General features: G+C 54.5%; 1 protein-coding gene across 4 annotated transcripts; it reads left to right on the plus strand.

The window, feature by feature from the left end:
- The first annotated feature begins 6,384 nt into the window (after nt 1–6,384).
- RSPO1 (R-spondin 1) lies at nt 6,385–22,646 on the plus strand. 4 transcript variants are annotated; one of them, XM_033080996.1, is made up of 7 exons: nt 6,385–6,639; nt 6,770–6,890; nt 14,719–15,093; nt 17,326–17,517; nt 18,299–18,448; nt 18,755–18,943; nt 19,783–22,646. In XM_033080996.1, exons 3-7 carry the CDS (start codon nt 15,000–15,002, stop codon nt 19,932–19,934), a joined length of 777 nt encoding a protein of 258 aa, XP_032936887.1. In that variant the 5' UTR covers nt 6,385–6,639; nt 6,770–6,890; nt 14,719–14,999; the 3' UTR covers nt 19,935–22,646. The 4 variants fall into 4 exon arrangements, with proteins under 4 accessions (XP_032936887.1, XP_032936886.1, XP_032936889.1 ...); XM_033080995.1 differs by having other exon boundaries at nt 6,391–6,439; nt 6,564–6,890; XM_033080998.1 differs by lacking the exons at nt 6,385–6,639; nt 6,770–6,890 and adding an exon at nt 7,016–7,084.
- The last annotated feature ends 1,170 nt before the right edge of the window (nt 22,647–23,816 follow it).

A 23,816-nucleotide genomic window follows, 5' to 3' on the forward strand; every position in this document is an offset into this window, starting at 1 on the left:
CATGATTGATATAGTGGAGGATAGAAAAGAAACTTGGTTATCAGAGGATGCCAGAACTCAACTTCCTAGCACATACATTCAATAATGCAAAAATTCTCCTTTAAAGGTCTCCTCAGAACAAATCCCAGTCATCACAAAACCCATGGAGATAAATTAAATTACATTTTAATAGTGGAGCATTCATTCCTGGGCCAGGCGCAGCAGTGAAAGTATGTTCTCTCTTAGGCAAAAGCAGCCTCATCTCCCATCAAAATCCTGAATGTTACCATATGAAAAAACTTAATTGGAAATGAAACCCCAAAGCTCCCAGGACAGAGGGACCATGAGAGACCACCCCACCTCCTGCTCCACTGCCCCACTGCTGCTCTGGCTTTGTTCTTGCTTGTCCTGCTCTGTGCTGGGATTGGTGTGCTCCCAAAAAAGCCAGGCTTGACCCGTCTCTGCCTCATGCTGTTGTCCTGTAGATGTTTGAAGTACACACAAATGCAGCACGGGTGTCTAGAGTGTGTGGGGTTACTGGGGGTGGTGATGTAGTAATGGGTGGGTGATGGGCAGTAATGGGGGTTGGTGGCACAGGGGGATGTGGGGTGATGTGAGGTGATTCAGGGTGATTCAGCCTCACCTTGAGGTGCCACGTAATGAATGCACCCAAAAACAGAAAGGAGGCAAAGGTAGAAAGAGGAAGGGCAGAGCTGCCATCGTTGTGCTGCTGGTCCGTCCCACCGAGGGAGATTTTCACTCCTGGTCCTCCCCACCTTGGCCTCCCCTTGCCCTGGCTCTGGGAGCCTGAACTTTGCTCCCTGCCCAGCCTCCTCCATCCTGGCCTCATGCTGCAGGGCCTCCCTCTTCTCCTTGTCTGTACAATGACCCAAGCCCCTGGGCAGAATTAGCTCCTTGCTCAGTGCTGCATCCAATTAATGATTTAGTGTAAGACACAATATGTAGACATTTCCCATCCACACCAGCAAAGCTCTTGGCTCTGCTGGAAAGTTCTGCAGATCCACTGCATGGCAGAAGGTGGTTGGGCACAGACATGTGCCCTAGGCAGGGCATGGCAGAGTCCCAAACTTTAATTAAAGTAATTACAGGTGTTCTGCAAGTGCCTCAGAATAGAGCAGAACGAGCACATCACTCCTGCTTTTGCTGCACAAGGTTTCCCTCCACGTGTTTGCTGCTGATCTGTTCTGCTCCTTTCGGTGCAGGGATGTTCCTGGATGGCTCCCTGCCCAGGGACACACGGCCACTGTTAGTGAGGACACACAGACAGGCACTGCCCACCCATTGCTGTGGGGTCAGTACAACCCACAGCACCAGCATCCGTTCTGTGGGCAAGCAGGAACCTCCAGCTCATGCCTGGGGCATTCCCAAACTGCTCCAGCATCCCTGAGTCACCCCAGGGTCCCAAAACTGCCCCTGTGCTGCAGCAAGGAGCTCTGTGTCACTCACAGTGCCAGCCCTCTGCAGGGCTCTGCTGTCCCTGTGGCAGGTGACCCACGGGCACTCAGGACTGCCAAGGTCACCAGCCTGTCCCCACCCAGGGATGGGAGCCCAGACAAATTACAGGATCCTGCATGTCCCGCCTGTGGGGTTTTGTCACACATGATGTCCCACATCTGGGACTCACCAGTTGGAGATGGCAGTGCTATTTCCATGTTGAACTGTAACTTTTTTACCCCCAGCCGTTCCAGGGCTTACAACTATTGTGTGGGGTTTTTAATGTTGCAAGAATTTATATTGGGAAAAAAGTGCTTTTTTTTTTTTTTTTTTTTTTCCTCTATGCCTTGGGAAATGTCATCCAGCAGGAATGTTCCCAAGAGCTGATCATGGCTGAGAGAAGGATGGGCTCGAGCAGGGGCTGCATGCCCAGCTCCCATCCTTGTCCCAGTCTCCCAGGACTGGCTCCCAGGGCTGTGGCTCCCTCGGGTGCCCCATCTGTGCTCCTCAAACCCTGCCCTGTGCTCCTGAGGGACATCTGCAGCAGCAGCAGAGGCAGCAGGGAGGGAGCAGATGCCTGGAGAGGGACAGGCTGCTCACAAAGCCACTCCTGCTGCAGAGGCTCTTGGTTTCACGCACTCTTGGCTCTTCCACTTCCAGCTCTGGATGGAGCTTACAAGAAACGCTGGAAGTCCCAGCCCTGTGATGTGTCATCATTCAAACTTTTCTTTAATAGCATCCCAAAGTAATTTATTTTTCCCAAATATCAAAGACCCCCAAGCAATGCTGGGAGTCGCAGGGCTTCCCCCTAAACCCCTCCTGCACCCCTCTGCCCTGCCTGGGGGGCTGGAGATTGTTTCAGGTGGGGCTGTGGGGCCAGGGCAGCAGGGCTGGGACAAGATGAGAAGGAAGATCTTCCCCCTGAAAATACAACTGAGATGGATGTGGATTGCCCTGCTGTGAGAGTGCTGTTCCAGGCTCAGCATCACATCCCAGACCACTTTCAGGAGCAGGTACCAAGGGAAAAAGAATAATAATGAGAAATAAATAGCAAGGAGATGTGAGTCTGCATCTCCTTATCTTCTGCCAGGATTCAGAGCCACCACCCACCCTCTGGTGTGCCAGGGGTGCTGGGGATGAAGGCAGAGCCTCTCCTCAGCTGGACCTCTGTGCTCAGGGTATCCCCCTGCTCCCCAGTGCTGCTGTCCTCCCCAGCTGCAGGAGTTTAGAGGGAATTTAACAGAAAAATTGCAGCAGCTCCTGCCTCTACAAACACAGCGTGCTGCTGTCCCTGCCAGCACTCCATGCTGGTTTGCCTCAAGGAATCTGTGACATCCGTCCTGCTGTGATCTGTAACAATATTGGGATTAAATTAGCTTCCCTGAGCTGCAGAGAGGTCAGTGTGTAAGGCCCCTGGTTAATACAGCAGGCCAGAGAGAACAGAAGCCTCCCTGCATTGGGAAAGGAAAACAACGGGGTCTGTTTGCAATCCGTGCAGCTAATTCAAACAGCATTCCTCAAACAACAGGGGAAAGGGCCTTTGGAGCAAATGGGAAAAGAGCATTTCCCAACAGGCACATAATGCTGCTCCTTGGGGAGAGGGGAAATGTCCAGATGAGGTGCCAGAAGACATCTCAGGCTCAAGGAGAGGGTTTGAGCAGCAAGGCAGCTGCTGGGGCACTCAGGAATTACCTGCCCTGGGCATGGGCAGCCTAGAGCAGCTCAGTCCTGCTGGAGCACTCCTGAGCAGCCCACAGCGTGTGGGGGTGCAGGCAGCACATCTGGGGTGGGATGGGGCATCTCATCCCCTCCTCCTCTGGGATGACACAGTGTCACTCTCCTGTCACCCACAGAGATTCCACACTGAGGGAATTTGCACTGCTCTGCAGCTTGTGGCTCCCAGCACCACTCTGGGATGAGGATCCAGGGACAATCCCAGATGGAGACGCCCCCAGCACGGGCCAGGCTGGCAGTGCCACAGCCCATCAGCAGCACGGGCTGGATGAAAGCCCAGGCTTGCTTGGGAAGCAGAGGCATGCCCGGGTGATCCTATCAGGAAGCCAGCTCCACATCCTCTGGCTCTCACCCCTCCCACGGAAGGTGTGATGCCAGTGCCCCTGTGCCTGACCCCCAGAGCAGGCTGCCAGGAGTGCAGCTGTGTCCCTGCAGCCAGAGCAAGGGGCGAGGCAGTGAGCAGAGCTGTGCTCCTGACACCTGGGCTGCTGATGTTCAGCTGTTACTAATCCAGACAATTGCCTGGGCTATCAGTCATCCTGCAGCAGAGCAGACAAGACCTTGTGTCCAGTCTGGGAGTGTCACACACTTCAGGACATGCTTTCACACACTTCAGGACATACTTGCTTTCCTTCTGCTCTCTCTGTGAGTGTCTTTGCTGCTTTTTGCTTATGCTGAGATATTATCAAGGGCTGATGAGGCACCAGGGATGAGTAATGCACCTTCTGTGCCAGCTGGGAATTTGTAGGCACTGGTAGGGTTAATTTGGGTCTGAAAGAAGCTGTGGTGCTCAGGGCTGGATCTGCTTGGTGCAGACCTGGCTACACCCTGGTGCAGCTGGGACAAGGGACATTGCTCCTGGCTGTCCAGGCAGTCCCTGGGCAGGGTCAGCCTTTCACAGAGACATTTCCCCCTCTTCAAGAGAGCAGAGGGTTTTGCAAAGCAGGAACTATAGAGAGATGAAATTGGACCAAAATATTGCAGGTTTTTAATGTAGAGAAGAACCATGTACTTTAAGGGTGGGCTAGGGGATGGAATTCTGCACTCTGTGCAGAAACAGAGTGGGGTTCTCCCCTCAGCTCTGTGCAGAGTCACTGTGCCCGTGTCCCAGCCAGAGGAGCCTGGGGAACCCGCTGTGGGTGTCAAGGAACCGTCTGCTTTCAATCTGGAGTGGCTTGGCATCTTATCCTGCTAAACCAGGGGATTTCGTGTCCTTTTGTACAGGAGAGAAACAACCTGTTTGGGATTAATTTAGGATCAGCCTCAAGAGCCATTAGCTAAAGAAAACCAAGCCTGTAAATGAGCTCCTGTCAGAGGGGAAAGAACTTGGTGCTGGATTTATTGTGCAGGGCGTTAAGGCAGGTTTTAGTTTGATTTACCATCTCCTGCAATGACACCTTGGCACCAGGGAGCTGTGGGCATGTCCCTTTTTCAGCCAGAACCGCTGCTCTGCTGGCTGATCACTGCTGTGCTGGTAGCCCTGCTGCTGCAGCTGGCTCTGTCAGCACTGCCAGCACACAGCTCGGACTTCGGGGTTTATTGCTCAGTTAGAAACTTGATCTACAGCCGTCAGCTGAGGCTGCAGCACTCCAGTGTCAGAAAGGAGGTTTGGCTCTTCAGTCTGCATGAAATACAGATCCTGGGTCCATCAGACTTTTTACTCCTACAGTCAATGGAGTGATGTTGTCCCTGGCAACATTTGATGGTACTTGAGAATTTCCTAGAATAGAAAGTAAAAAAAAAATAGTTCTAAATATAAATAGAAAAAGGTCTTTCAATATGCAGACTTGCAGCAGTGACTGGCCAGCATCTGCCAACAAGCAGAACTCATTCACAACCCTCCTGTGAGATAGCAAAGATCTCAGTGGTATCATTTACAAATAGGAAATGAGGGACATTTATCGAGGTGCCAAAGTTCAGAATGAATAAAACTTCTATGTACGTGAGCACTAACACACACAGCACAAAGGAAAAGCTGCAGGAAGGGTGAGTTTTCCCTCTTGCCTGTGTTTGGGTTATTTTTCACCTCTGTGTATGAGCTGTGTATGGCAGGTGTGTGAGGAATCCATGAGGCTGTCTCTGTGTCTGGGGGGCTGCTTGATGTCGTGTTCTGCATCCACACCTTGCCCTTGTCTCCCTCAGGGCTGTGGGGTCCATCCTGAGCCCCAGTGAGCACCAGGGATACTCAGAGAGCTCCTCAGTGGGGGCTCATGGTCAGCAGTGCTGAGGGGGAACTGCCCTGGCCCCAGTGGGGATCCAGGAGGGATTCAGGAGCCACCTCAGGGCTCATCACATTGTTTTAAGAGCTGTGCCCTCTGGCTTGCAGTTTGCAAGCTTGGGGAATCTCCCCCAGCAGACTGCCAGGGTCCATGGCCATGCCGTGCCTGGCAGCTTGTCACACACCCCTGGGACAGCTCAGGGCAGAGCCCCATGGCCCTGAGCATCACACCAGCCCTGCTGAGCCACAGGTGAGGGTCACTCACGGCTGGGGACCAGCCCTGCTGGCCCTCGGGACGCTGGTGGCCACCAGCTCCTCTGTGTGGCTCGTACAGGACACTGGGTCCAGCCTGGCTCTGGGAACACCTGGCTGCCACCTGAGCCCTGGTGCAGCATCTGCTCATCCCAGCAGGTATGGTGGGGCTCAGGGGAGCACTGAGCACTGATGTGCCCTGTTCACCTGCACAGAGCGGGGTCTGTCACACGTCCTTGCTGGAGGGCAGGGGCAGGAGGGAAAGGGAGCTGCCAGCACAGGGAGGAGAGCTCACAGGCTGCTCAGGTGTGCTGGAGGGCAGGTATCCCAGGCAGTCCCACCACAGCCATGCTCTTCTCCTGAGCAGGAGCGTTTCCTCCTGCCGAGCAGCCAGCAATGGAAAAACAAGCAGGCTCTGAGCTCCTTGCCTTCATGCCTTCCCCCCTCCAGAGGATAATAAGCTGCTTTTAATATCTGACATGTTTATTAACAGATGCAGTTGTGACAGCTGATGACTTCATATGCCACTTACCACTAAAATGTTAGTAATAACTCGGAATTAACTGTCATAAATAAAAAAGACTACAAAGACAACTCGATGGTGTGTCACTCTGCAGTAATTTACTGAGACCCTGCTGGCTCTGGATGCGAGGCTGGAAGGTCCTTTGTGGAGCTCCAGTCCGGGTTTTGCAACAGTCACAATATTTTGGCTGGATATTGTCTTAGGAGGTGGTACTAGTGGGGTGGAATTCCCTCATGCAGGAGTTTGCACTGGATGCCTTTACAAAGCTGGATACTCTGGTAATAATAATAATAAAAAGCCCCTACCCGGTGGATGGGGACGGAGTCTACGGATTGAGACCAGGATTTATTAATGTGCAAATAGCTCTGATATGATCACATACTTTCTGCTTTGCATACGCAGGGAGCAGCGTGGGCTGATGGAGTAGGAATTAGCCTGGGCGATCTTTACGAGCTGGGATCCTGCACATCGCAGAAGGGTTTGTTTCTCTGTGCACAACCTGGGACCCCGTTAGAAACCTGCTTTAAAAAACGAGTGACCAAACTATCCAAACGCACCAGACTTCTCCATGAACTCGCCATGAATATATTTTTCATTTTTTTTGACAGAAAACGTGTGTGTACCTTTCTCTGGAGGAACTGAGGAATTTTGTAGTTGTTCTTATAGTATTTTAAATCTGAGAACCCAGTAGAGTCTTTTCTGCAGTGATGAGGGAGTGACAAGTTGAAGGTAAGGGCTTCAAGCATGCTTGTTTTGTGTCAATGGAGCTTTTGCAATGCGGGCTGGTAATGAAGAACGCGAGCCGTGTCAGCATCTGACTGCGGGTTCGCCTTGTGCAACGTGGATAATGAGTTCAGACAATGAGAGCTGCGCGAAATCACAGCACGATCTGTGGGATCCCCCTTCTCCCCTCCCTCCCCAAGGTGTGTGGGGCTTGCAGGGAAGCTGGGCTGCTCTGAGTCCCCTGCCACGGTGTTCTCTTCCCGTTTGGGGACGGGGACGCGGAGAGCTGCTGGGGACATGGATCAGCTCGCTGGAGCTCGTAGCTGATTCTGGACCAGCTGCAGGGTGCAGCCGTGCCCTGCTGCCCTCCCCCTGATCCCAGGGACAGAGCAATGCGAGGACAGGACAGTTAATTTGCTGCTGTCTCAGCCCTGCTGTGGCTGCGCCCATGGGGGCACGGCGGGCGCTGGGGGTGAGTACGGGCTCCGTGGGGCTGTGAAGGGGGGATCAGTGCAGAAATAGTTAATTGGGATTATGGCAGTAATTAGCCGTGGTGTGAGCAGCTGGTGCTGATGTGCAGGGAAGTGCTGCTGGATGCAGCGCTGGGTCAGCCAGGGCTCGGCTGGGACACGAGGTGACTCTGTTGGTGCTGGTGGAGCCAAGTGCTGCGGGACGTGGGTGGCGGTGATGGGGCTGGAGAGGATCAGGCATGTGTGTGAAGGGCTCTGGGAACACAGGAGGGGGGTTCAGGTGATGCTGTTTGGGTTTAAAGAGGCGCCTTGGAGCAAAAGGCATTAAAATAGGGTAATAGTGGCAGAAGAAAATGCTGCACGGCAAGGCAGGCGTGGAGCTCTGCACAGGGGTCAGCAGGCACCCACGCAGAGAAATCCTGTCACCTGGAGCTCTCTGAACTTGGGCCAGCACTCAGTGCTGTTTGGGGGGGCAGGTCTGTGCTGAGATCCCACAGGGACCGGGCACTCGCAGTGAGACATCTGCCTGGAGGGTTCTCCATCTGCAAAACGCTCAGATTTTGTGTGAAGTCCATTGGTGACCCTGGAGTGGATGATTGAACTCCTGACTCCATCCAGGGCTGTGGGGGCTGGGAGGGAGGATGGCAGCAGCACGGCGGGGCTGGGAATGCCAGTGCTGCAACATGCCTGGAAACCACGCTGGAAAAAAGGCTCGTTTGAGCTGGATCAGCTCCCCAGCCCCTGCACGGCCGCTGCGAGAGCAGCAGCACCACCCTGAGGGACGCGGCAGGGAGGAGCCGGAGCATCAGCTCCGATCCCAGCGCTGCCCCGAGCGCAGCCCGGACCCGCACCGTGCCACCGTGTGCGGCACAGCTGGGCTGGGCAAAAACCCCATTTCCATCCTGAGATGGGTCTGAGCTGGCACAGCTGGGCTGAGCAAACACCCCCATTTCCATCCCGAGATGGGTCTGAGCTGGCACAGCTGGGCTGAGCAAACACCCCATTTCCATCCTGAGATGGGTCTGAGCTGGACAGCTGGGCTGAGCAAACACCTCCATTTCCATCCCGAGATGGGTGTGAGCTGGCACAGCTGGGCTGAGCAAAAACCCCATTTCCATCCCGAGATGGATGTGAGCTGGCACAGCTGGGCTGAGCAAACACCCCCATTTCCATCCCGAGATGGATGTGAGCTGCACAGCTGGACTGGGAGGTTGGGAGGGTGGTGAGCAGCAGAGCCGGGGCCAGCTCAACCCTCCTGGTCCCTGGGGACAGCCCTGGAGTGGGACAGAGGGGACCATGCAGGTGGCACTGGCTGCAGAGACCTTTCCCCTATGTGGTGTCCTCTTGCAAGCGCCTGTCTCTGCCTAAAACCTGGCAAATACCGACAGGTTTCCTGTCCTACCCAGCACCAACCTGCCTCCAGGAAGATCCTCGGGCAGTGCAGCTTCCCCAGCTCTCAGGCAGCAGGGCAGTGTGGGCTGGCTGCAGGATGTCCTTCACTGCAAACCCCCCTGAGCACTGAGCCTGCCGAGCTCAGAACGTGCCCCCCCTGTGCTGGTGGGACAGGGGGCTGTCATCCCACAAAGAGGCAGAGTTTGGATGGGCTCAGTCCAGGCTGGCAGCGTCTGGAGGACACCCTGGCTGCCTGCTCACTCCCTCCTGCTGTCCTGCCCCGCATCCAGAGCTGAGGCTGAGGGTTATTTTCCCCGGTTTGTTTTCCTCTGCTGCTGGAGCTGGTGCTGCTCCTGGCTCTGCAGGGCTCAGGTTTCCCAGGCAGTGATGTCTGGGAGAGCCAGAGCACCGGGAATCCCTTCAGGAAGCTCTGCTTGGCAGATGGTTCCTGTGCACATGGCCAAGCAGAAAGCCCCAGGTGCTGCTCAGGGCTTTGCCCTTCAGGGCTTCAGGCTTTGGTTCTGCCTTTGCAGCTCAGCACAGCAGCTCATGGCTCATCGGGCCCCTGTGAGCCTGGAAATTTGTGTTTACAAAGCTGGCAGGCAGGGTCTGAGGTGGAAGGAGCTGTAAGCCCTTGTTTGCATGCATTTCCACAGGAATAAGAGGGGAATTGTGTATTGAGCTGAATGTGTGCACTTGCTGTAGGATGAGCCTCAGCTCCCCTGACTGTGCTGCCTGGTTTGGGTCAGAGCCCCCTGCTCCCCATCCCAGGGCTGTACCTGGTGTGTGTCCAGCCCACACCTCCTGGGGCACCTGCTGAGCGTGTCCCTGCCCTGCAAGGGGCCTTTAGGGAGCCCTTTTGGGGGAAGAGCCCTGCTCTGTGCTACCCTGAACCGGCTGTTCTGTTTCCTGGTCTGAAATTTGCTTGTTCTGGTGAGAGTTACTGATCTGAAGGAGGCTCAAAGCCACCTGAGTTGTACTTAGACACAGGCCTGCTGCCCCCATGACTGCAGTCAGCTCCCCAGGCACAGAGCTGTGCCTGCCAGGATGATTCCAGTGCAGCTCCAGACGCTGCTCTGGTTCCGTGGAGAAGCAGCAGGCATGGATCCTGCAGCCTGCCTCAGGGCTCTGCCTCCTCCTTCTCCAGAGCAGTGTGCTGCCTCTGCCTTGGCATGAGGGCCATGGGAATCCCCCTGTAAAACATTTCCTGATGTTTTACAGCGCTGCAGCACAAGCACTCCTGGAGGGAGGCCTGTGGCACTGTGGATCACAGCGCTTCTTGGAGCAGCTACTGCAGGGCACTGCGCAGGAGGGTGAGGAGCCAGGGCTGCAGCTGCAGGAGCTGCAGGAGCTGAGGTGCTGCTGGCCCCCAGAGCAGCCCCCAGTGCCAGGTCAGGGCAGAGGGGTGGCTGTGAGCAGCAGCCTCTCCTCAGTGTATTCCCCACCAGGGGTCACAGACCCGGGGAATGCAGTGCAGGAGCTGGTGGAAGAAGTCAGACCTCAACAATGCTGTGGATGGCTCTGCTGCCAGATTGGGCTTTATTATTTTATTTTTTCAGTGAAGTTTATGGGTTGGGGATTTTGCAGAACTTGGCACTGGGATCTAATATCAAATGAAGACCTTCTGGTTCGGAAATTTGACTTAATGCAGCCGTCTTTTATTGCTTCAAGGATTAAGCAGAACAAAGTGGCTCTGCCTGTGCATGTGCAGAAATGTTTGCCAGAGGCACGTGAGACACCCTGTGGCAGCTGTGATGGCCGAGCCAAGCGTGGTGGGACCTTCCAGTGAGGAGGGTTTCACAGTGCTGCTCCTGGAGCATTAGCCCTGCCGACAGGAAAACAGCCCTGGGGGGCACAGCAGAAGAGAGGGAGTTTCCCAAAGGGAACCAGGGCCCAAACCTGCCCCCTCAGCCCTTCCCTCCCATGGCAGGAAGGCAGGGAGCTCTGCCATGGGGTCACCAGCTCATGGAAGTAGCAGACAGTGGGGTCAGGCAGCGTGGGCACATCCCTGTGTGCCTGTGGAGCAGGGACAGTGATCACCAGGTGCCATCACTGGTGTTTGAGGGGCCTGTTGAAAGCTCCACCAAGGCTCTGGGGAATCAGCTGGGAGTGTGGAGCTGCTGCTGCCACCCACAGCTCTGTCCTGGGGCTGGGAGTGGTGTCCTGGGTGCTGTCCCCTGGTGCAGGGCTGGGAGATGTGGGACCAAGCTAACCCAAGTGAGACCCTGTGAAACCATGACTCCTCCTGCAGGAAGCCAGTTTGTGCATATCCACACCCCTCAGTGACTACCAAGAGGAAATTCAAATTCTGTATCCAGTGCTGGGACCTGGAAACCCAAATTCCCCCCCTCACAGCTGGTGCCCAGCGGGTTGTTGGCAGTTCCCAGGGGTTCATTCCTATTGCTGCTATAACCAGGTTTGTCCTGCCTCTAGCATCTGGTCCTTCTCTCCAAGGCTCAGTAAACCTTTGGAGAGCCTGTTTACATTTCAGATCCCTGGTACATTCAGCGAGAGGCAATATATCAGCAATTCAGTTATTGTGGATTAGGTCTCGAATATCCTCGGGATATAATGTCAGTCTTTCTCACCTTGTGTGTAGGAGGACTAATGGCAAATTATCTGGATGGTTTACATTTTCTGGTTTGTATTGGAGCTCCCAAGGACTAATTTATCCTGATTGAATTGCAAACAAGGCTTAGTGCCATCTGAGATTCAGGGGCCAGGTCTCTCCATAAATGAATTCAGAGCAATTCAGGTTACCCCAAATTCTTCCTGTAGATGGGATAATGGCATAAATCCTGCTAATGTTTAGACTGGAAATTGTTTGTAGCAACCTGAGCTTGACTGATGGCTGCAGTAACAGAAAGAACCATAACTCGTGTCCTGCAGTGAGGGTGGGAAGAGCTGGGAGCCCAGCCAGCCAGCTCAGCACAGACCCCCAGGTGCTCACGGGGGGGATTTGGAGACCTGTGGATCGTGTGTGACCTGCCAAGACACTGACTCTGCAGCACCTAGAATGCCAGTGGCAGCAGCTGTGGCCAAGCCCAGGCTCTGTTTTAGAAAGCAAGGAGGAAAAAGCGTGTGCTCGCTCGGTTTGTGCCGGGGTCTCAAGGTTTCCCATGGCACTTCCCAGCCCCCAGAAATGGGGTGTGCGCTGGTGGCACGGGCTTCACGCTGGTTTTTGGCACACGGGGGCTGTGTTTGCTCCCTCCGGACATCCATCCCTGCTGCTGTCCCCACGCCGGGGGACTGTGCCCAATGTGTGAGTGTTGTGTAAACACGGCGTGTGCTTCCTGCGGACGCCAAAGCCGTAATTAAATATCGGGGGCAGCGGAGCGGGCACACCGCGCTCCCCCCGGACACTCGGGGACACTTTGGGCTGTGTTGACAGCGCTGCTCACATCCCCAGGGTCCTATGGCCGGACTGTCCCACACCACCTGTCCGGAGGGACCCTCCCGACCCGACCCGATCGCTGCCCAGCTCCCCGCACAAGTGCAGAACTGCAGGGATCCCCGCTCTGCACAGCTCCGTAAACAGTCCCAGCTTAAGCACTTGACAGTGTTTATAAAGCAGCTTGCAGCAAACAGGCTTGGAAGTGCAGAACAAGTTGGTGTTTACACAAGTGACTAATTATTTATTTGAAAATCCTGCGGACGGCCCGTAGGCTGTAACGACAAGCACATGGGGAGCGCTGGGCTCCTGCCCCGGCAGCCGCAGCAGGGCCACGGTGAAAAGTTCAGAGCCACCAGGGCGGGGGGACAGTGGGATGGTGCCCAGTGGGTGCCAGCTCTGCCACCACAGGTGAGCCACACCTGGCACAGCTCAGTGTCCGAGCCATGTGCTGTGCAAAACCCAGCTGTACCTGGGTCACACCTCCCTGCAGCAGCTGCTGGGCTGTCCCCTCCCTCCAGGTGTTCTGCTGGGTGGCCATAGCTGCCCTCAGGTGGGCTGGGGCAGTGGCCCTTCAGCAGGTCCCCGAGCCAGGGTGGGCCAGGGAGGGGACTGGCCCAGCCCAGGCTGAGGCTGGGCTCACTTCCAGCACTGTCGCCACCAGTTGTTTGGGGCATTGGTGATTGCGCAGTTATTATAAAGGGATTAAAACAATTTTCTGTTTCATTTGACTTCACAGAACAAATGTTGTCGCCTTTATTCCAGCACAATGTCCGCCGTTGGCAGAGCTTTGCTGTGCCAGCTGCAGAGAGGAGTGGGGCCTGGCTTGGCAGTGCCAGATCTCTTGGTGCAGTGTGGGACTTGCCCTTCTTTTGCACCGGGCACAGGGAAAACCACTTGAAAACTACAGGGAAAATGTCCTGTCAGCAGCCAGCTGGAGTGAGGGCTTGGGCACTCTCAGGAAAGGATGGAACATGTGGAGTCCTGGGTGCTGGCTGGGCTTCCTTCTCTCTCCTCATGAGCTCATCAAGTTCATGCAGAGCCATTGGTTTGCTGCCCAGCCTGTCTGGCTGGTGCTGCCATCTCACTGCTCTGTCCTGCCATGCACCTTGGGTCACCCTGCACCACGGCTTGGTGAGGGCAGTGCAGCACTGACAGTGGGGCTGGCTGCCCCAGTGCAGCCAGGCTCAGTGCCCCAGTGCAGCTGGGCTCAGTGCCCCAGTGCAGCTGGGCTCAGTGCACCACTCTGGGCTCAGTGCCCCAGTGCAGCTGGGCTGGCTGCCCCATTGCAGCCGGGCTCAGTGCATCAGTGCAGCCAGGCTCAGTGTACCATTGCAGCTGGGCTCAGGGCCCCAGTGCAGCTAGACTTAGTGTACCATTGCAGCTGGGCTCAGTGCCACAGTGCAGCCAGGCTCAGTGCACCATTGCAGCTGGGCTCACTGCCCCAATGCAGCCAGGCTCAGTGCCCCAGTGCAGCCAGGCTCAGTGCACCATTGCAGCTGGGCTCAGTGTACCATTGCAGCCGGGCTCAATGCCCCAGTGCAGCCAGGCTTAGTGTACCAGTGCAGCATGGCTCAGTGCCCCACTCTGGGGTTGCTGTCCCAGTGCAGCCAGGCTCAGTGCACCATTGCAGCTGGGCTCAGTGCCCCAGTGCAGCCAGGCTTATTATACCATTGCAGCCAGGCTCAGTGTACCATTGCAGCCAGGCTTAGTGCACCAGTGCAGCATGGCTCAGTGCCCCACTCTGGGGTTGCTGCCCCAATGCAGCCGGGCTCAGTGCCCCATTGCAGCTGGGCTCAGTGCCCCAATGCAGCCGGGCTCACTGCCCCACTCTGGGCTCACTGCCCCAGTGCAGCCGGGCTCAGTGCACCATTGCAGCTGGGCTCAGTGCCCCAATGCAGCCAGGCTCGCTGCCCCATTGCAGCGGGGCTCGCTGCCCCACTCTGGGCTCGCTGCCCCATTCTAGCCTCCCTGCCCCACTCTGGGCTGTCCCTGCCGGGGGCCCTGGGGCACAGACAGCCCGGCAGCTCCCGCGCTCAGCCCTGTGCAGACAGCGTGACCCTGCCCTGTGCTTCGGGGAACGGGAGATGGGAGGTTTGGAAATTCCCTCAGAGCAGAAACACAGCGTTTTGGGCAGCTCGGGGAGGATCCCACCCCGTCCCCAGACAGCCCCAGCCCTGGCTGGGGATCACTGCAGGCTCACTGCAGGCTCTGCTAGGCTTGACTACCAGCCCCAGAGGTGCCCACTCGATGGGAAACATCTTGTGTGCCTGGCACCCGCAGCAGCCATCTGCCATTGGGGAGGGCAGCCCAGGGGTCTGGCTCTGTTTTAAACAAGTTCCAGCTATAACTACTGTTTGCAGCACTGGCAGATGGCTGAGATGCTCTGAGCATTTTGACGGGTGCTGATTATTAGCAACAGGGACTTACAGATGAGGCTGGAGCTCAGTTCTCCCCACATCACTCCAGGTGCCACTATCTGCCAGCACCCCCAGTGCACCCCACAACCCCTGTGCTCACCCCCAGCCATTGTGGGAGTGGTGCTGTCTGTCGAGTTAACCTGTTCTCCTCTTTTTTGCAGTTCCTGCCAGTGTACCTGGGAACTGGGAGCAGCTAACGCCCGATGGGACTGGGGCCGAGCTCCTGCACTGCTGACAGGGATGAAGGTAGAGCCATGTTACCTGCTACCTAATCTCGCTGCTGCTGCTGTAGTTTGTGGATATGGTCCGAGACCCGGCTCTGTGCACAGACTCTCAGCTCTGATCCCACCCGAGACGATTTAGCGGCAGCAGAGACCCCAGCTGTGGAGCACGCGCCCCCAACCACCCCAGGACGGAGGGGCTGCAGCGCTGGAGAGTTACTATGCAGCTTGGACTGCTTGTGGTGGTGGTTTTTCTAAGCTCGATGGATCTAACAGGCAGCAGCAAAGTGGTGAAGGGCAAGAGGCAAAGACGAAGTATGTATGAAATGCTTTTCTTCTCTACTTCCCCTCGTGATGCTGGTCATGCTGGTGTGAATGTGTTTACAACACAGGGTCTGTGGTGCCCACAGAGATCCCCCAGTCCTGCTCCCCATGTCCCCTGACCTGCCACAGCTCCGAGAGCAGTGTCCCCTGAGGTCACAGGGGGGGGTCAGTCCTGCCTCCAGCCCAGGGGGTCCCTGGTGGGGCTCGTGCAGAGCAGAATTGGCACAAGAGCAGCCACAGTTTGCCCTCCTTTATGTAAGCGCATTTTAGAACTGTTTTACATTAAAACTGTTTTAAATTAAATTATATAAAATTGATTTTATATTGAAACTGGGACTGCTGAGCCCTGGGAGAACAAGGAAAAGCTGACGTCATGGCTAATGCTATAAAGGCAATTTCCAGTGAGGGCCCAGTTCATACCCTTGTCATGGATGCAGAGCTTGGCACCAGGGCCCAGCGCTGTGGGAGGGATGGGGTGGATCCCTGGGGGTCTCTGTGTAGAGGGGGCAGGGCCCACAGTGCCAAGGGGGTCCCAATCCAGGCCAGTGACCTTTCCTGGCAGCTGGGGGCTGAGGACCCCCCTGCCTTCAGTGTCTCTTCCCAAGGCTGAAGCAGCCTCCAAGCCCACCTGCCTGGTGATGGCAACGGGGCTGGGGCAGGCTGTGGGGGCTGCCAGGTCATGGTGGGGGGACAGGGCAGCTCTTGGGTCATGGTGGGGGGACAGGACAGCTCTTGGGTCATGGTGGGGACAGGGCAGCTCTTGGGTCATGGGACAGGGCAGCTCTTGGGTCATAGCTGGGGGACAGGGCAGCTCTTGGGTCATGGAGAAGAACAGGGCAGCTCTTGGGTCATGGTGGGGGACAGGGCAGCTCTTGGGTCATGCTGGGGGGACAGGGCAGCTCTTGGGTCATGGAGAAGGACAGGGCAGCTCTTGGGTCATGGTGGGGGACAGGGCAGCTCTTGGGTCATGGAGAAGGACAGGACAGCTCTGGGTCATAGCTGGGGACAGGGCAGCTCTTGGGTCATTGCTGGGGACAAGAGAGCTCTTGGGTCATAGCTGGGGACAGGACAACCCTTGGGTCAGGGTGGGGGACAGGGCAGCTCTGCGTCATTGCTGGGGGACAGGGCAGCTCTTGGATCATTGAGGAGGACAGGACAGCTCTGGGTCATAGCTGGGGACAGGGCAGCTCTGGGTCATGGTGGGGGACAGGGCAGCTCTGGGTCATGGTGGGGGACAGGGCAGCTCTTGAGTCATAGCTGGGGACAGGGCAGCTCTTGGGTCATGCTGGGGGCAGGGCAGCTTTCTCACCTCTAGTCCTGGCACGTGAGCACTATGCTGCTCTACACTTGCTTTTGAAGTGTAGTAAACACAGTATTTAAAAGAATGCATCTTTTAAATACACAGTTTTTCTATAAACAAGGACATGGCTTGCATAATAAACTAATAAAAATAACCTGCATTCTAGTCTGCAAAGAATGCAATTGGTTTCAAAACAAGCAGCATTTTATATGATAATTAAAAGCAGAAAACTCTCAAGACATGGGATTGAGTATTTTTCTTGGACTGAATGTAGGAGCTGAGAACACATCTCTATTTTGGGGGCAGTGACACCTCCCGACTGCCAGAGAGAATTTAACATAGGCAGAGTCAGAGTGAGATCCAGCCTGGGATGCAGCAGGGATGGAATTAGTGGAACAGTTTCACTCCAGGGCCATGTGCTCTGGTCCTTGGCATGGAGGCACTGCCAGCTGCAAGCAGGAAGGCAGCAGGAGGGGCTGGGCACATGCCCATGGTTAGTGCCTGCCCCACACGGGCATCAGGGCTGGGGTGGACAGTGCTGAGGTGGACAGTGCTGGGGTGGACAGTGCTGGGATGGACAGAGCTGGGGTGGACAGTGCTGGGGTGGACAGTGCTGGGGTGGACAGAGCTGGGGTGGACAGAGCTGGGGTGGACAGTGCTGGGGTGGACAGTGCTGGGGCTCTGGGCACGGCTGGTGGCTGCTCCTGTGACTCTGGTGCCTGTGCTTGGCAAAGCCATGGCCTTTGGGGATGGGGTCATGGTGTCTGGCCAGAGCTGTGCTGCAAGTGTGTCAGTGCTGCAGGACCCTGGCCTTGCTCTGGTGCCAGTTCCTGCCCCTCCTGCCGGTGGTGCCAGTGGTTTGGGGTCCCAGCTGGTGCCTGCAGAGCCCAGCACTAACCACTGCCTCTATCCTGCTCTTCCAGTCAGCACCGAGCTGAGTCAGGGCTGTGCCAGAGGCTGTGACCTGTGCTCTGAGTTCAATGGGTGCCTGAGGTGTTCCCCCAAACTCTTCATCCTCCTGGAGCGGAACGATATCCGACAAATTGGGATTTGCCTGCCCTCTTGTCCGCTGGGATACTTTGGCCTTCGCAATACGGACATGAACAAGTGCATCAGTGAGTGTGGGCTGGGAGGGAAGGGGCAGGGCAGGTGGCAGTGCTCTGCAGGGCAGGTGGCAGTGCTCTGCAGGGCAGCACCTGCCTCTTCTCAGGGGCTGGAGGGGCTGTGGCTGTGTGGAAGGGCTGAGGCAGAGCTGAGCACGGCAAAGAGCCCTACTCAGCACTGCACGGGCATGCTGTGGCCGTGGGATCTTGCAGGACCTCTGGGCAGTTTTGTTATACGGGTTGCCAAACTGGCAGCCTTTGGGAAGAGGGAAATCCTTTCAGGCATTCAGTGCCTCTTTTCCTGCTCTGCTGCTCACCAGACTCAGGCAGCTCTGAATGAAATCCTTGGCTTGCATCTTGCAGCCAGAGGAGCAGAAAAAGCTGGATGTAGAAACACACACTCACTCCCCTGGCAGGTCCATGCACAGCACCCTCATGGCCAGGTTTCCATCCAGCTCCCTTTCCATGCAGCCTGTCCTGCAGCTGCAGCTGGAGCTGGGACTGTATCCTTTGCACGTCCCCTGTGGCTGACTGATGCTCAGCTGAACACCACCCAAAACTTTCCCACCCCGCCTGATTCTGTCCTGGCAGTGGCTGTTGCTGGCTGTGAGAGCAAAGAAATCTCACTTCTGAGTGGCAGTATGCTCAGAGACATGGCCTGGCTGCTGTGAGACCCCTGGCAGCCAGGACTGGGCTCTGGTTGGCACTGTGGAGCTTCTTGAGTGTTTTGTTCACATCGGACTACATGATGGCTTTGGTGTTTGGTTTGTTTTTTTTTTTTTTTTCCCCCCAGAATGCAAAATTGAGAACTGTGAGTCCTGTTTCAGTCGAAACTTTTGCACAAAATGTAAGGAAGGTTTGTATTTGCACAAAGGGAGATGTTACGTCACATGCCCCGAAGGCTACGCTGCTGCCAACGGCACCATGGAGTGCAGCAGTCCTGGTAAGCAGTGGGTGATGCTGCAGGGGGTCAGATGGTGAGCCCCTCATTGTACCCCTGTCAAGGAGGTGACAGCACAGCCCTTATGGGGCAGAGCCCTCTGGGCACCCCTGAATGGGGAGCAGCCTCTGCTGTTTGTGAACTGTGACCCAGAGTTGGTGTGGTGTGGCAGGGAAGGGGAGCTGGGGGGTTTAGGGAAGGACACACGTCCTTGCAGCCTAAATTTGGGGAGAGATGCAGTGGTGGGCTCTGGGATGGCCTGAGCTGGTGGAGCAGGAGTTACAGCTGGGCTGTCTTGTTATCTGGCAGCACAATGTGAAATGAGTGAGTGGGGGCCGTGGGGGCCCTGCTCCAAGAAAAGGAAGCTCTGTGGCTTCAAGAAGGGCAACGAGGACCGGACACGGCGGATTCTGCAGGCTCCCTCTGGGGACGTGTCCCTGTGCCCACCAACCACGGAGGTGCGGCGGTGCACGGTGCAGAAGAGCCAGTGCCCCGAAGGTGAGCAGAGCTGGGGGTCTCTCCATCATCCCCTACACCCTGTAAGGGTCAGGCACAGGTAGTCAGCCAATTGTGCAGGGTCACAAATGGGCTGTGCAGCTCCTGCCTCCTCTGAAGTGCAGGGGATATGGATGTGATGGCACTTGGAAGAGTCTTTTTCCTCTCCTCTCCTCTCCTCTCCTCTCCTCTCCTCTCCTCTCCTCTCCTCTCCTCTCCTCTCCTCTCCTCTCCTCTCCTCTCCTCTCCTCTCCTCTCCTCTCCTCTCCTCTCCTCTCCTCTCCTCTCCTCTCCTCTCCTCTCCTCTCCTCTCCTCTCCTCTCCTCTCCTCTCCTCTCCTCTCCTCTCCTCTCCTCTCCTCTCCTCTCCTCTCCTCTCCTCTCCTCTCCTCTCCTCTCCTCTCCTCTCCTCTCCTCTCCTCTCCTCTCCTCTCCTCTCCTCTCCTCTCCTCTCCTCTCCTCTCCTCTCCTCTCCTCTCCTCTCCTCTCCTCTCCTCTCCTCTCCTCTCCTCTCCTCTCCTCTCCTCTCCTCTCCTCTCCTCTCCTCTCCTCTCCTCTCCTCTCCTCTCCTCTCCTCTCCTCTCCTCTCCTCTCCTCTCCTCTCCTCTCCTCTCCTCTCCTCTCCTCTCCTCTCCTCTCCTCTCCTCTCCTCTCCTCTCCTCTCTTTATTTCCCAGGAATTAGGGTGTTTTCAGGATGAATGGTGGTTTGGTTATCTGGTTACAGAATGGAAAGGATTGCAGCTGTGCTGGGTGTTCTGAAGGGAAGGGTTCTGAGTGGGGACGGGGTCAGTCTGTTCCCCAGTGCCTTCCTCCATCTCACTCTCTCTCTTTGTTTACTGCAGGGAAAAGGAAGAAAAAGGAAGAGCAAGGAAAGCAAGACAATGGGAATAGAAATCGGAAAGACACCAAAGACACAAAGTCTGGCACCAAGAGGAGGAAGAACAAACAGAGAGGGGCCGCTGTGGCCGCCACGGCCGCCAGCCCTGCCCAGTAGCTGTCCCTGTGTGTCACTGATGGCAAGACTCCACTGCTGCTATGTATATGAAAGCTTTATTGAACAGAGCACTGCACACCATGTACACGTGTCCAGAGACTGACATACACCCCAGGCTGACCCACGGACTGACAGAGGCCACACTCAGAACTAAAGGAGGCTGCACACACACCCTGCCAGGGCTGTGGAAGAACCTGCTGAGGAGTGGGAGCACACAGGAGGCACAGCACACAGCCCCAGGGCTCTCTGGGGACACTGCAGGGAGGAGAGGTGGAGCATGAGCCAGTGAAGGACCCAGATATGGGATTGATTTCATGATGGAAGGCCAAGCACGTGGCCCCAGCACAGCCCCACTGTGCCAGGGGATGAGACTGAACCCACATGGCCACTTTCCCTGACCTGGCACCCAGACACACACAGCAGTGGCCTCTTTCTCTTCCCTCACCCCTTTGTGTTTTAAGCTGTATGACTTTATCACTGCGAATACATGTTAAAAGTTTGTGATAAGAGGTCAGTGGTATCAGCCCTGAATCTGCTTCAAAGAATTATTTCAAATTAAAAAAAAAAAAAACAACAAAAAAACCAAAATGACAACCAGCTTCCTGAGTGTGTGGTTCATACCTTGGCCCCTATGGAGGCTGGTGTCCCACAGGACAGAGACTCACTTGTGGAAGGAAAACTCACCAAAGCTTTAAGAAAATCCCAGAAAATTCTGCCAGCCCTCCTGTGAGAGGGACCCAGCTGCACCCCACTGAGCCCCGAGGAAATCCCCACTGAAGGATCTGCTTAACACTCAGCAAATTGAGGAAATAAAGGTTAAAACAAACCACAGGTTGCTGAAATATTGTGACTCAGCTCAGACAGCTGTGGGACAATCCCGGGCTGGGGACAGCCGGTCCTGCTGCAGGAGGGAGGCAGGTGGGAGAGGGAAGGCACAGCTCAAGTCCTGCAGAAGAGAAAGAAAATTTTTAATTGGGTAGAAACTACTTGTCTGCATCCCACTGGCTGGAATTTCCTGGATTCTCCTGCTCTGCAAGAGCTGACACCTGAGCAGAGGAACTGGGACAAGGACTGTGCAGGACGGACCTGGCGAGCCCTGCGTGGGACGTGCGGGTTCACTGACTGCTCTGCTCAGGGAGCTGCTCCTTCAGCAGTGCCACAGGGTGCCTCACCACTCACTGCCCTGGCATTGTAAAATGTGCTTTCTCTGTATAAATATGTTTAGAGACACATTTCATTTCTCGAGAGCTCAGCAGGAGCTCTCTGGTCCCAAGGGATGGTGGTGGCTCCCAGAGATGTGCCCAGGGTGGGTCAGGGATGTGCTGCTGGAGCCCTGGTGGGACAAAGGTCAGGGGAAACCTCACCCCAGGCTAACCCTGGTGAATCCAATCTTCGCTGTACTCACTTCCACACCACTCTGCTCTGTGGTTTTGGAGGGCAGAGTGAGCCAACAGGTGTGCAGGGTGGCCTGGAGAGAGCTCCCTGTCCATCTGAGGGTCACACCACAGCCCTGGTTCTCTCCTGTGGCTCCTGCTGCCCATGGTGACTCAGCTGTGGCACAGGACACCCTGACCCCCCTCACCCAGCCACCACAGGGCTGCCTTGGCTCGGTGCAGGACGTGGAGGCTGCACAGTTGTTTTGGTTCCAGAGCTGTACCAAACCCTCCGTGACTGCTCTGCTGGAAGAAAAACCTTTCAGCCTATCGTCCACTTTGTGTTTAAGTAAACAAGAAGCTGTTACATCTTTGAAAGGGGATTCCATTTCAGCACAATGATAAATGACCAGCATACCAAGCAGGGGGAGAAAGAGGTTCTTAAAAGTCATCCTTTAAGTTGTTTAGGGATCATGTTCATATGATTTCTGAAAGCTTCCCGGCACAGTGATCCAATCTTGCTCTATTTTCTACTATTTTGTTTGTGCCATGGCATTGCTCATGAGCAGAACCATTTTCCCTTCCACTTTTACTGGCACCACCAGTGAAGCATTGGTGCAGCTCAGCTCTGTCGCTGTGCCTCCCTCCTGGTGCCGTGTCCCCACCGAGTTCTCAGAGAAGATTAAACAAAAGAGAATGCATTAGGAAAGTTTGCTGCATGAGGCTCTGGTAATGACTTGATTCCCTACAGTAACTCCTGGCACTATTAGCACAACTATTTCAAAACTAAACTGCATGTAATAAATCAACAGAACCTATTTTAGAGAACTCTAGGGATTATTAGAAAAACTGATGAACTTTTCTGTTGTAGCCTTTCCCCTACTTTCTTCCTTTTTTCAGGGCAAAATGGGAAGAAAAAAGGACAAAGGCAACAGGAAGTTTAAGATGCATATTAAGAATATCCAAGATTTTTTCAGTAGGGGTGATTTTAAAACTAAATTGTTTTAGTACAATTAGGAGAAGAAATATAAAAAAAAAATCCAATTTCTTTTCTTTTTTTTTTTTTTTGAGTCAGCTCAAGAATTGTGCTTACTCCCACTCCTAGAGAGCTGGTTCAGTTATGAATTTAGGAACATTTTGCCTTTGACCAACATGGACTGCACACTGAGCTCTCCAGTCCAAGCTGAGATGTCCTTAGCTGGGTGATGTCACCTCAACTCACACACATGTGAATGCTCTCTTTCCATGCACTAAATAACCCTGTTGTGGTGTTGTCTCCATGGCATCACTGTAAAATACATGTCTTTAAACAAATAAATCAATAAATGGGTTTGCTGAACCAGCTTCATTTGTTTATTCACCAAAACTGGAGTCAAACCCAACTCACCAAAAATGTCCAGAGACACAGAGAACTTTCTGCCTCCATCTGAGAGCCAAGGGAGCCACATGGATCATGGATGGGAACCTCACTGCTCCAACTCCTGCAGTTCAACTTGAGCTGAACTGGAGAAGCAACTGCTGGATGCACAGAGATCCTTTGTCAGGAACTCCACTGCACAGGAAAAAGCTTCATTTTCCCTGCTGAAAAACCTGGTGTTATTCACTGGACAGAATTCCATTAACTCAGAATCTGCAGGATGGTTTCCTCATCTTTTGAGCAATACATTCCATGCCATGGGGGGAACAGAGGGCCAGGAATAAAGGACAGCTTGCAGTCGTGGGTTTGGAACTGTTGAATTTCTCTCTTATTTGCTGAGATTTGGAACCTAAAGCAAATGAATGTCACCAAAACCACGTTGGTTCTATCATATTCTTAACCCTCTCTGGTAATATAAATCTGTATTTTTCATCACCTACAGTCAATGAAGTGTGTGCACACACACTCCTCACACAGTAATTCACTGACTTTCCACCCCCAGAGAGGTGGAGGTAATGTATATACTCCTTAGCCCATGTTTATGTTCAAATGATTTCTCACTCAGGAGAAATCTTAGCTTTGATTAAAGGAAACAAAGTAGGATATTGAAACAGGTTATCTCCAAAACTATTGTTTGGATTACATTTTGTAAGAACACTAAAAGGGATAGTCCAGATATATATTTACAGATCTTATGAAGTCAATAGACTACACAGAGGGAGATTATAGACATCACATTTTAAAAAATCAATATTAAAATTACAGAAATACCAGTGTATTTAATCAGTCACCATAAATAAATCACAATGGCATTTATGTACACGGTAATACATCACACCCAATGCCAAACCATCACTTGGATGGAGCTGCTTGCTGGAATTTCCAGGATTTTTGAAGAACATGAGAAAAGAGGCAGCCAGGTAGGTTGTATGTTGTTATTTACAGCCTGAGGTAAAGCACTGCTTTAGAGGCACTGCCAGGGCCTCAGCAGCCACAGCCCCTCCTGTGCCACAAAGGGTAGAAGTTACTTTCCATGACTGTTCAAATCAAACCACAGGAAAACATTCCTATGTAACTGCTGTAGCTTCCAGA

Source organism: Catharus ustulatus, chromosome 26 (assembly GCF_009819885.2).
Source record: "Catharus ustulatus isolate bCatUst1 chromosome 26, bCatUst1.pri.v2, whole genome shotgun sequence".
Classification (NCBI taxonomy): Eukaryota; Metazoa; Chordata; class Aves; order Passeriformes; family Turdidae; genus Catharus; species Catharus ustulatus.

Coding starts and splice junctions, on each gene's coding strand:
- RSPO1 (XM_033080996.1), top strand. CDS start 15,000: ATGCAGCTTGGACTGCTTGTGGTGGTGGTTTTTCTAAGCTCGATGGAT. Junction 15,094..17,325: donor GGGCAAGAGGCAAAGACGAA/GTATGTATGAAA, acceptor CTGCTCTTCCAG/TCAGCACCGAGCTGAGTCAG. Junction 18,449..18,754: donor CATGGAGTGCAGCAGTCCTG/GTAAGCAGTGGG, acceptor GTTATCTGGCAG/CACAATGTGAAATGAGTGAG.